Source organism: Lontra canadensis, unplaced genomic scaffold, assembly GCF_010015895.1.
Source record: "Lontra canadensis isolate GAN:19392208 unplaced genomic scaffold, GSC_riverotter_1.0 scaffold98, whole genome shotgun sequence".
In the NCBI taxonomy this organism is placed as follows: domain Eukaryota; kingdom Metazoa; phylum Chordata; class Mammalia; order Carnivora; family Mustelidae; genus Lontra; species Lontra canadensis.
In genome coordinates, this window is record NW_022631092.1 from 6,869,175 (window position 1) to 6,881,908 (window position 12,734).

Sequence of the window (12,734 nt, forward strand, 5' to 3'; positions counted from 1 at the left end):
GCCTAAGGCAATTGCTCAACCAACTGAGACACCCAGGAGCCCCTTCATTTTTTTTTTTTACATTAAAAAAATGTCAGTTGAATTTGTAATATCTTTTCCCTCTATGGATGACAGTCTCACTCCAGCTTTGCCTGTCGTCCCACCATGGGGGGGATTAGGCTCCAGCCTGGCGGGGGGTAAATGAGGATTCTGAACATGCTGACATTGAGATGGAAGGAGGGGAGTGAGGCTGGGAAAAGGGAGAGCCCCTGGCATAGGGCCTAGGGGCATTAGTCAAGGGCAGGAAGGAGGTAAGAGGGGGGGACATTGGGGAAACTCAGAAAGCAAACTGATTCGATGCAGCCTGCAAACACGAGGAGCAGAAGGTGGGAAAGAATAACGGGCTGGTGCCAGAGGGCCGACGAGCAGTGACAAGGGAACATCTGGATGGAGTCATGAGGCCCTTGGTCCACATTACTGTTTGTTTCCCACACAACCATCCTGCAAGGCCGGGATCATTATCCCCACTGTCCAGACTAGGAGACTGAAGCTCAGACAGGGCCCAGCAGGGGCTGAACCCCAGCCTCTGGGAGCAGAGGCCACATCCCTTGCCTGTCGCTCTGCTGAAGGCAGGAGAGAGAGAAGGGGCCGGAGGCCAGGGCAGCATCATGATGGCAGGAGGGAGACAGGAATAAATTTCAAAGCCACTGTCCTGGATGAAATTCCCATTTTGCTAGCAACCCCTACTGGATCCCAAAGAAGGCCCTCGGACCCTGCTTTGCACCTCCCAGAGGCCACCTGCCAGCTTCTGGGAGACCAAGTGCAGTATCCAATCTGGAAAAGTCAGCTTCAGTCTCATCTGGGGACAGCAGGCTGAAGTTCAGACAGCCATGAGGAAGGGATAACCTTGGCTCGGGTAGAACTCAGCACCCACCCTCAGTCCCAGGCGTGCTCCTGGCAGCCTCGAGCTGTGTGATTCACAGCGGGTGGTTGGGGGGACAGATGCCACAGCCCTTGCCACCCACGCTAGGTCACCTCCCAAGCCCTCCCAACACACTCAGGCCTTTCCTCGCCATGGCACTTAAAATGCTGCGTTATGATGGTCTGTTTGCTGGTCCATCTCCCCTGGTAAATGGTCAGTGCCATGAAGACGGGAACCTTGTCTTCATCGTTGCTACATCTCTAGAGCCCAGCACAGCATGTGGCGTACTTTAGGCACTCAATCATCTTTTTTGGTAAGCCCAGTGTGAGACTTGAACTCATGACCCTGAGATCAAGACCTGAGCTGAGATCGAGAGTTGAATGCTCAATGGACTGAGCCACCCAGGTGCCCCTAGAGGCCCACAATTAAACCGGAATGAATAATAAGAGTAAACCCTAAAATAGCACTTACTATGTGCTAGGCTCTACTGTAAAGTCCTTACACGTATCAGCTTATTTAATCCTTATAATAGTCCTCGAAGAGACTTACTAATATTTTCCCCCACTTTATGGGGGAGCAAACTGAAGCACAGAGGAGTTAGGAAACATGCCCAAGGTCTCCCAGCTGGTGGATGGAGCTGGGATTATGAACCCCAGGCAGTCTTCCCCCAGAGGATAGATTCTGAACCACTCCTTTCTCCCATCTCCAAATGCATAAATCAAAGAACTCATGCCAAGCCTCAGGAGTTGTCCAAGCAGGAATCCGAGGGTCTGCAGGCTACAGGGAAACCTGTGCCCATCAGGGAGTAGATTACCCTTTTGGGGAACTTCTCTTCCCTTGTTTTAACATGGGATCAGGAGAGCAATTGGGAAAAGCAAAAGCAGGGATACCCAGGAGGAGGTCAGGAGATGGGCGGGAGGACTGATGGTCTGAGATGGCCAGAGGACTCATTAGAGGCTGGGAAAATGCCCCACAGGGTCTACCACTGGAGTGCCAAGCAGAAAGAATGAAGACAATGCGGCAGAACCCGCACTACTCCTCACGGCCCCTGGGCTGACACAAGGAGAGCTGCCAGCGACCTTGCCGTTGGACCTCTCAGGCCTGAGAAAGGCTGAGCAGCGGCCGAGGGGTCAGCTGGGATCACCCCCAACTCCAAGGAGTCTGAGTATCACAGAATGCCCGCGAAGCCTGTGGGGCAGATGTGTGTACCTTTCCTGGTACGGAAACGTGGTCATGTGGGCCAGAACCTCAGGTCCTCTGGCCCCTGACCCCAGCCCTGTCCCCTCACCGCTGCACCCAGATCAGCTCACACACACCGGGGAAGGAAGTGGAGGGGCCCCTGGCTGTGGCCTGAGCCTGCCCTGTGGACTCTCCCCATTGTCCGCCGGGACTCCCAAGGAGGCCTCAACCAGGACAGACTAATTCCTGGAGACGGTTTTGGCCCTGACTCTACAACAGAATTCAGGGAAGAAATGGTGGAGACATATGTCTGGCCACGGGGCTGTTTACAAGCCACGCTGATCTCAGCCTGTGATGACAGATGGCCCCAGCAGGGAGCTCTGGAGGGTACCCTGCCACACACCTCTCTGCCAGAAGACAGACAGACAGACAGACAGAAACACACACAACCTGGATGAGGCTAAGCTCGACGCACCGGGGCATGTGAGCGGAATGGAGCTGAACCTAGATGTGTAAACCTCTAGGGAGGGGGGCAGTAAGCTGCAAAACACCTTCTAGCCCCCCAGAGCAGTGGAAGGATTGTGGGTTCTGGGGCGGCCAGACCCCATCGAATTCCTGGCTCCGCTCTACTTGTGTGACCCAAAGCACGTTTCTTAACCTCTGTCAGTCTTAACTTTTTCCTCTGTAGAACTGGGGACAGAAACTCCGTTTCATGGGTTGTGAAGGTCAACTTCACCGAGAAATAATCAGGGTCAGACTGAAGCTAGCGCCATGCCTGGGAGTCCCTGTAGATGCTCCCTAAGACTTACTTCCTCCTTCTTGCTTCCCTTCCCTTTCCTTCCCTTCCCTTCACTTCCTTTCCCCTTCCTTCCTTACTTCCTTTCTTCCTTCCTTCCTCCCTCCCTCCCTCCTTTCCTCCAGCAACACAGTTTCAAGGATAGCAAGCAGGCTTCTGCCCCTCACGGGCTAGAGACACTTGGGCAAGTTACTCAACCTCTCTGTTTTCTTATCAGTAAAATGTAGGTGACAATTCCTTCCTTGGGGCTACGGTGAACAGTAAAAAAGCATGCAAAATTCTGAGCACGATCCTTGTCACATATTGGTGATTATTATAAGGTTCATGATTCCAGATTTTCCTGCTTGGTAAAGTCCTAATGGATACCCCCACCACCACCCCCCACCAACCCAGGATTGTGGAAATCCCACCCGAAGTTGACTGCTTCCCTGGGGGCAGCATGAGAGCCAAAGTGAGTGTCTTGGTCACCACAAGCAGTCAGGTGGAGAGGGGTCTGGTTAGACCCTTGGCTCAGACAGGTTTCACTCCAGACAACCCTTCCGCAGCCCTCCCTGGACCTCTCTGGGCCAAACATGCCACGTGTTGGTGACCCCCGCCCTGGGTAAGGAGGGCACTAACTTGAGCTGAGGCACAATTCCCTGGAGGCCTCAAGTCCCTTGGAAGAAGATCTCAGAACATCCCTGAGCCAAAGAGACACTACTTTTCTTCAGCCCAACAACTGTAAATCTGAAAAATCCCATCTCTTGAGGGCAGGAGACTGGCGTCTTAGCCAGAGTCCTGGAGAACAGGCGCCCCACCCCAGCACAGCTGTTCCCTAAGCCGGGGTCCTCTAGTGGAGAAGATTCCCCAAGCCAAGTGGGCAAGCAACAGCCTCAGAGGCAGATCTCAGGCCAGTTAGAGGCCGGGGTCTCAGATCACGTAGACACAACTTCTTTACCCTAAGATGAAGACGGTCACACCCAACCCCCAGAGACATGGCGAGGACACAGTGGAACGAGGAAGCGCTTAGTATGGTGCCTGGCACACAGCTGCTAACAGCGATAGTGAAGAAAACAGTGTCGCTGCTGGGACTTGCCCCATGATCCCCGCTCCAGATCTTGTCGGCTGCCTGCATCTCCTCACACGCGCACCCCTGGGCAGGGGCTGGCCTCACAAGAAACAGGCTGGTGGGCAGGGGCACTGGCAAAACCAAGGCAAACCAAAGCTTGCTTTCTACTGAGGGTTTCCAGCACATTTTCAGACACATACATATGAGCCTCCATTCCCTCAAAAATCAATATCCTTTCCAGCTCCTTCTATGAACCTATTCTTGGCAGGCATCCTCGCCCTGGCGGGGAGCAAAGTCCTTCTGGGGTTTTGATAAGCTACGGACTTTAGGTAAGCTGCTCCTTGTGCTCAGTTTCGAGTTGAGCTCTGCTCACCAGAAATACCCTCACATTGGCTTTAGTCTTCCAGAACCACATGGAGCAAGCCTATCGGCTCCGCCCTGGGACAATTCGTCCAGCACATCTCTGTGAACTCTCAGGTCTGAGCTGCAGGTTGCTGCCTGCCCGTCTAGCCAAGCCCCGTCTTCTTGAGGGATGTTGTCCTTCATGCACATGTAGTTCATGAAACATGACCCCTGGCGGCCCCCTCCTGGCTGTGAACTGCGTGTCTGAGGTCCTGGTGTTTGTTGTCTTTGGGTAGGTTCAAGTCTCCCCAGAATGATTTGGGACATCTCCCCCATCAGTCAGCTGAGAGTGAGACACACTGGTTTGAAGCTTTGCTCCCCTGTCCTGCTGTGTGACCTTGGACAAGTTGCTCAGTTCTCTGTGAGGTTCATCTTCCTCATTTGTCAAGTGGGGATAAAGACACTTAGCTTGCACGTGGTTGTGACAATTTCATGGGATCGGGCCGGTGGGGAGCCCGGCGTAGTGTGGAAGTTCAGCAAGAGGTGGCCATTGTTGTTTTTAAGAGGGAAAGATGCAGAGCTCCTTGAAAGGGTAGAGCAAGAGAAGCAGCAGTCCCTGGAGGGACAGGAAGGGGCTGGATTTGGAGGTGACCTCATCCCATGCCAGGCAGACGGACGGATGATCTCGTGGGGAACAGCTGGAGGCCACCACTGCGGACTGAGAGCAGGGTGCCAGCCCCGCCTGCCCCAGCGAAGGGGCCCGGGGGTTGACACAGCCTGTGCCAAGCCAGATGGGGCAGCGGCCAACTTTCCAGTCAACACAGATGTCTGTCTTTCTCAGACAAAAACTCTAAAATGTGGCCTCAATCAAAGTGGCTTTGAGAGCTGTGCGCTCTTTGGACCCTGACAGAGGCTCTGAAAACTCCTGAGGGTCAGGAAGATGGGGCTCAGGCCGAGTCCTGGAAGGTCAGCTGCATCTGTCACCCAGAGTGAATGGAGAAAGAAGGGAGGGGATCAGAGGCTGACCTGAGTTGACTCCCTGAGCCATCTCCCTAAGAAAGAGAGCACTGGAGAATTTTTTCCAGAAGAAAAGAGATATGTCTGTGCCATGTAAATGAGACTTCAAGGCAGTCCCTTTCTTCTTCAGAAATAGCATCATTCTGCAGGAGCCTTCTTTGATAGTTGGGCCTGGAGCCTCAAAAGCAGACTGACTTAGGGTCAAAAAGGTGACTTAGGGGAAGCCATGAAGTCACATAGTTCCCCAGCTACTGGCTTTATTACTCTCTTCCTTCCCAATTCTGCCAGATGACCTTGTTGGGGATGACAAAGCCCTTTCCTGAAGGACACAGCCTTATTTCATCAGAGGAGACTTAGAGGCTCAGAGGGGCAAAGCCACCAAGCCTGGAAATGTTCTAGAACCCAGAAGTCCTGCCTGCCTTGCCAACCATTCCCAAAGCCTCCCCAGCAGCTCACCTTTCCTTCCTCTGACTCTTGCATGGTGGCTTGCTTGTCGTGCCTACTTAGAGAAACATCCCCAACCCCCGGCCCCATGCTCAGGCACGGAGCTAGGTATCTGGCACGTTGTCACCACAAACAAGTTCATGGGCATCTTGACCTTTCTCTATACAATGCCCAGCTGCACTGTATCATGTTGTAAGTGTTTACATTCCCCGGTCTTTGTGATTTCTTGCTCAGTGTGCTGGAATGCTTGACATTCCAGGGTTTGCACCCTGGTGCCCGGCTTGCTGAGATGTCCTGAACACAGTGGGGGAGGAGGGTGGGGAGTCACTAACTGGGACAGGGCGGAGGTGAGGGCACAGCCTTGGGTGTGCTGTGCTCCAGGAAGAGTTCCTCATCCTCCTGGTCTTACCTGCATCTGCAATTTCCTTGGGTGGTTAAGCTCTTCCCCTTCTCTTTGGCCTCCTCTAATAATTCTTTAGATCTCATCCAGGATGCCCCCACCCCCCACATAAGAAGCTTTCCCTGATCCACAAATTTGAGCTAGGATCAGCTACCCCACAGCGGACAGATGTGCAGGTTGTCCACTGCACAAAAGTACCACATCTCAGAGAATCGCTGGCATCTCAGATATTTATTTGTAAAGACTGTTTTGAACAAAGGAAGCAGCACCTTTCTCTAATTTGTACAAAGGTACTATAGGACCTATCCGTGGTCCTGGTTCCGCTGTGTTCATACAGCATTTGGCATTTGTCTAGTCAGTGCTATCTGCATACGCCCCCTCGAGCCCCCCACCCCCACCCCAAGCCCCCAAGCTTGGAGAAAGGGGGCACTACTTCTACCCCAGTCTCCACTCTCCTTTCTGGGCCTGCACACCAGGAGCACTTCAAATGGGTAATTCACTAACGTAAATATCCGTGGACTGAGTGGGTTGTGGGATGTGGAAGTCTCAAGGGTGCGCCTAACCAGGAGGAAGAAGGGAAAGAGGGGGAAAAGGAAAGTGGCGGGACAACTCTGGCCTGCAGGGGGAGATGCTGAGCAGTTCAAGGCCCTCTCCTGTGTGCCCCCCCATTTCTCTTCAAGGAGGGCTACTTTGCAGCAATACCAATCACAGCTTCTGTTTACTGCCCGAATGCTAAGCACATGCCTCATCTACTGGCCACAGCAGCCCTGCGGTCTCCATGACCGTTTCCTTGACCATCTCCACCCTTCAGACTGGAGACTGCGCAGAGACGAGGTCTGCCCGCAGAGCTGGGCCCGGGACCTGCTCCGTGTTGGGTGCTCAAGTCTGGAAGCTTACTGCTAGCCTGCAAGGCTTCACCCAAAGCCCCAGCGTGCTGCAAAACCATCCGCGCTTATTTTTAATTTGGAAAACATGGTCACTGTTCCACAACCAAGTCTGAAGTTAGGAATAGCCCTGTCCCTCCCACCTTTGGGCGCCAGGCCAGGTCCCCTACAAAGAGCCAACTCACCAAGTCGACTGTTGACAGGAAAAAGTAATCCAAGCCAGGCCCCGGGCCCAGGCCCCAGGAGTGGGGCCAGGAGGGAAAAGACAGGCTGAGTGGGCAGAAGCCGTACTCAGGCGCAGACCCTCATACCCACCTCCCAACCGTAAGATCAAGACCTAGGAGAGCGGCATGAACGGGCATTTTGCTGACTCCCAAATAAATCCTCAGTGCTTGGCACACACAAGGCACCTGGTTAGTATTTGCCGAATAAATGAATGAAGGAGTGAATGAATGAATGGATAAACGTAGGCTTTTCCCACCATTCAAAAGAGGGCAGGAAACTGGGTTTCCCATATCCCAAGGCAGAGGACGCTCTGGGACAGACTCCCAGCCCTGACTGGGTGAGGAAACAGGAGGTGAGGAGGAGGCCTGGAGGTCCCTCCAGGGAGAGAACGGGGGAGACACTGAGTCACTAAATCCAGACCACTGGGCCCCTGAAGCCTGGGCAGGGGGGTATGTAGAAGGGGCCCAGCATGGGATGGGATCCCTAATTTGAGCAGGAACAACTGACATGAGAGAGGAACCCCTCCCAAGCAATCAGAGAGAGTGGAGAGCCCAGGCTATATCTGGGCCCGAGCCATCTGAGCTGTCAGGGGCCGTAGCCACCAGCCCAAAGCACCCTCAGAGCACATCTGGAAAGCCTGCCCAGTTTGCCAGCCTGTTCTCCCTGCCTGGCCTCTGAGACCCTGGTGATAGATGAAGCAGAGCCCAGGCCTTGGGAAAACTTCGCCCCAAACCCTGCACTCCGGTACCTAGCACTCACCTGGTCTGGGTGGACATGGGGCACATGAGGTCACTCCCCAGAAGGCTCCCACACTGCCACAGCAGTCCTCTTGGGCAGTCAGCTTCAGCAAGGGGTTGGCACACTGGAAAAGAGGCCACAGATACCTATCACACCTTGTTCCCTTCCCTGCTATGCACAGAGCGGTCCCAGGAAAACCCGAGGTGAGAGCTCAACCCCAACGTCCTGCTACAGGGATGCCTCACCCAAGGGAGGAGAGGAGAGAGTCAGGGGGTACCCCGGAAGGAAGCCGAAAACCTGTAGTCCATTCCATCAAACCCTAAATGTGGGGGGAAGGGCACACCCAGATAAGAAAAGATCTGCTCAGTGCAGGTCTACAAGCTGTCCCTCTCCGTGTCCCCAGCCCACAGAGGGTCCCAAAGGATGGGCTTTCCTCCATCAAACTCCACGGAACTACAGGGTCACCCACGATGCAAGTCTTCCCCATGAACAGGATCTAGGCTCAGGGACACTGCAAGCTCAGAGCCAGGGAGGATCTGGGGACTCAGAGTCCTTATCCCTTGGCCACTCGCTACCTCCTCCAGTTCATTAACCTCAGGAGGGGTTTCTGGAAACACCAATATGCAACTCCAACAAAAGCCATCCTAGGTCTGGCTTAGCCCATATTTTTAGGTGCCTAGACTCAGAAAAACTCCCCCGATTTCCCATCACTGACTATGGATGGCTCCAGGGGGGATGGAGTATCTCATCTTTTACCCCCAAGGCTTTAGGGTTTAATCTGCTTTTTCTAATTTCACATCTCTGTGACCCCCAGTCTCAACTAAATACCATACTCTCTCTCGTCGGTTCTAATAGCCCTATTGTCCATGCGTCAGGAGGCCAAGGCTCGGCTCCAGGACAGGCCAGGGTTTACTGGGAGCAGCGATGCTGGTGCCCTTCTAGAGGGGGACCCTTTTGGGGCCTCTTTGGCATGTCTGGAACTGACAGGTATCCAGTGGAGCCCAGGTGGTAAGGAGGCCTCCCCTTGGTCACACGATTTTATGCTCTGCGTTTGCCCCATGGGGAACAGAAGGCAGACATTCGTTTCGTAAGGACGAGGAGCAGAGAGAAGGGGGCAGAGGGAGGGGGAGTCACTGACTATTCTGGAAACCCGTAGGGCTGAGGCAGAGGATGCATTCTCACCTGTCCGTTCACAGAGCTCAGATAGCAGTGGCCCAGCCGTCCCGGAGGCCTGGGTGCTGCTGGGGGCCGTGGCTGGGGGGCCTCTCCAGACCGTGCGGGGATGCTGTTGCTGTCCCAGTGGCTGTGGCGGGGGCTGGCGGGGAGCCAGGGCGAGGGTCTGGTCTCCACGCTGTTCTCCTCTGGGGCCTCGCCCCGCACCCGAGCCACCTGATGGACCTGCACGGAGGCCTCCGGCGGGTGGTGGATATGCACCTTCACCAAGGAGGGGTTCACGGAGGCTGGGCACAGGGGCTGGGTCAGAGCCGGGCAACAGGGCCCCACCTTCTGAAGAGGGCCCAGCACCCCGGTTCTCTATGTCTCCCCCAGGTTCTCCCACCATCTCTCCACTCTCTGTTCAAACCCAGAAGAGCTCCCCCGTGAGGACAGGATGGAACACAGACTCCCTCCCTCTGCGCCTTCCAAAGAAGGGCCCTCACGCTCAACCTCCAAACTACCTTCCCCATTCTACCTCCCGCTACAATCCTGTACCATCCTTGAACTCTGGCCCGACGGACCCTGCAGGGCCCCCCATTCACCCCGTGGCTCACCCTGGTCCCTGCGTGCAGGATCCCCTCCCACGCTCTCTGCTTAGTCAAAGGCTAGCTACCCATTAAGGCCAACTGAAGCCCACTTTCTCTTCGCAGCCTTCCAGAGGACAACTGGGGGGCTCTCCAGCCCCTGACCTCCTAGGGAAGTCTGTATTCTTGGTGCCCTTTACTTGGCACCCGGGAAATGACATGTTTTATATGATCATGTTCTCCTTCCCATCCAGCCCCACTCTCTCCTCCAGGCCTGAGGCTTACCTGAAGGCGGGAAACCACCTTTATACTTTTAAAAAAAAATCTCATCCATAGCACCCAGTAGGGGGCAAGGACAAAAAAAAATATTGATGAATTTGGAGGAAGGGCAAAGAGAAGTTTAGGAGATGAAATTGTACCCCAGGGGCAGCGAAGGAGGGAGGTCTGAATGGTGGCAACTTCTGTGCCCTTCCCAAGGAAGCCAGCAGCCCCTGTGACCAGTGCATCCCCCAGCCCCACACTCACCCAGCTGGTTGGAGAGAGGCAAGGTGAAGGTGGACTGCCTCAAGGGGCCTTCCTGCAGGACCCCATTGCGGGACCCCCTTTGCAGAGGCCCCGTGTGCTTTGGGGAGGGCAGGTGGCAGAACTTCCCGGTGGCATTGGTGGGACACCAGCACTCGTCCCGGCCGATGCAGCGGCCTCCGTTCAGGCAGGGGATCTGGCAGAAATCTACAACAGCGATCTCAAGGTGACTGGTGGGTAGAAGAACATAGCAGTGCCCTGCGCGGGGCCAGCAAGTGACCACGAGGAAGCAGGAGGAGCAGGAACTCCCATCTGGATGGCCTGGGGAGCCCAGCACACCCTGAAATGTAGGGACTTTCCAGGAGGCTGGGAGTGAGGAAGGGTAGATAACAGCCAGCCTTTGCCTTCCTAAAGGGCCCTTTCACACAGTCCTGGGATCCCACAATAACCTGGGGGACAGGAGGGCTGGGGCACTGCTAAATCCCTCACTTCTCCATGGAGGAACCATGGATTCAGGTGAGTTATAGGACTTGCCTAGAGTCACACAGCTAGGCCATCACAGAGCTGGGAGAGGACTCAACATTCTGTGTGACTGGGGTCAACTCACAGAAGCCACAGTGTGAGAGTAGCAGGCTTCCTTCCTGCAGAAGGTCTGGGCTCCTGCCCAAGACTGGGCCTGTCCCTCTGGCCACCCTGTCTACCCACCCCCTCCACAGGGCCTGGGAACCCCCTGAGTTGGGGAGGGACTCACAGATGCGGAAGCCAGACTTGGGATCATGCCCGTGACCTCCCTGACTATACAGGGTGGTGGTGTCACCGCGCTCACAGCTGTTGGAACAGTGTCCATGGGCACAGGTCTGCTTGCAGATGGTGGGTGTGAACACGATCTTGATCTTCTTGATTTTCTCAGTGAGGTTCAGCCCTGCAGAGAGAGGGCTTGGGTCCAGGGGGCAGGGCTGAGAGGCACAGCTGTGACCTCCAGAGGCTGGTTAGAAGGCCCGTGGGGTCAGGGGTGAATCCATCCCAAGGGCATTTGCTAAGTACCTACTGGAAGCAAGGTCCTATGGTGGGGGGCAGTGTACCACCTCACGAAGGTCATGGTCCAGTATGTATCGAGGGGTGCCAATGTGCAACCACTAAGCTTGTCTTTGTGCACCTTCACTCTTACCCTTCTTGGGGGAACACTCTTGTAGGCTGACTCTTTAGATATTGCCGTTTTTGTAGGTTACAATGGCTGACTGTTGACTATGTTCCCATATCCAATCTGCTATCTGAGGCCCAAAGAAGGTTGGGTTGCTACACATCACACAGCTAGCAAGTGCCGGGCTGGGCTTGGAACCCGAGGGCAAAAAACTGACCATGGCTGTGACTTGCCAGAGAGGAGATTTCGAAGAGAAAGGGAGGAAGACAGAGCCTGCGAGAACGACTAGAGTCCGGCTGTGGAGGCCCCCATTGCTGGAACAAGGACGGGCACTTTACTGGGTCGGTAGTGGGAAGACTTTGAAAGTTTTCAGTGAGAGATCAAAGAGGATGCGTGGGGGACCGGTGCCCTCCCAGCTGGAGTGGGCAGGGGGACAGGGAGGCAGGGACACCAGCTGGGAGGGCACTGCAGCCATGCAAGCTGCTTCTGTAACCAGGCGGTGGCAGTGGAAATACAAAGAAGGGGTATTCATTCAGTGTGGGGAGCCCAGGGCGGGAAGCCAGAGGGAGAGGGCTTGAGGAGGGAAGTGTGTGTGTGTGTGTGTGTGTGTGTGTGTGTGTGCAAGTGTGTGTTTGTGAGAATGGAAGCCGGAACCAAGTGTATCTGCTGATGGGAAGGGGTTGGGTGGGGGTCAGGCTGAAGAGGGAGGACAGAGCTGTGGGGGTTGGACAAGGGATGGTCTAGTGTTCTAGAGGAAATCAAGACGCGGGACACTCGTTTTTCAAGATGGCAAGAGAGGAGGTCATGGACTACAGAAAGGAATGAGTACTGACAGGGATAAACCTCGAAAACATGATACTAAGTTACAGCAGACACAAAAGGCCACATATTGTGCAGGTTCTGTTAGGACACATCTACAGTAAGCAAATCTCTAGAGACAAAGTAGGTTAATGGGGCCTGGAGCTTGGGGGAGGGGGAAGGAGGCTTTATGGGTACAGGGTTTCTCTGGGGAGTGATGACAATGTTCTAGAATCAGATAGTGATGGCGGTTGCATAAAATTATGAATACACTAAAAATCACTGATGTGTACACTTTAAAAATGGTTAATTTTAGGTGAAATTCACCTCAGCATTTAATATGGAAAGGAAAGAAAGAAGGTGAGCTCAGGCAAGTGTTTAGGTGAGGGAGTGGCGTGCACCATGGGGCAGACGGTTAGGAAGATGAGGATCTCTCCAAGGTGTGGCAGGCGTGTCCATGTTCTGGGGGGATGGGACGTGGGGGCAGCTTGGAGTAGCTGCTCTGAAGGACGAGAGGAAGAGAGAGAGAGACAGACAGACAGACAGAGACAGAGAGGGAG

The 12,734-nt window shown here is 54.5% G+C and overlaps 1 protein-coding gene across 1 annotated transcript in view; it reads right to left on the reverse strand.

Annotated features, from left to right (window-relative positions):
* Nucleotides 1–12,734, reverse strand: part of LTBP2 (latent transforming growth factor beta binding protein 2) — a 101,255-nt gene that overhangs the window by 38,665 nt on the left and 49,856 nt on the right. The window contains exons 5-8 of the mRNA XM_032837528.1: nucleotides 10,987–11,157; nucleotides 10,239–10,442; nucleotides 9,157–9,434; nucleotides 7,996–8,098 (exon numbers count right to left, since the gene is read on the reverse strand). Of these exons, the coding sequence (XP_032693419.1) occupies nucleotides 7,996–8,098; nucleotides 9,157–9,434; nucleotides 10,239–10,442; nucleotides 10,987–11,157 (756 nt within the window). The remainder of the gene's footprint in view (nucleotides 1–7,995; nucleotides 8,099–9,156; nucleotides 9,435–10,238; nucleotides 10,443–10,986; nucleotides 11,158–12,734) is intronic.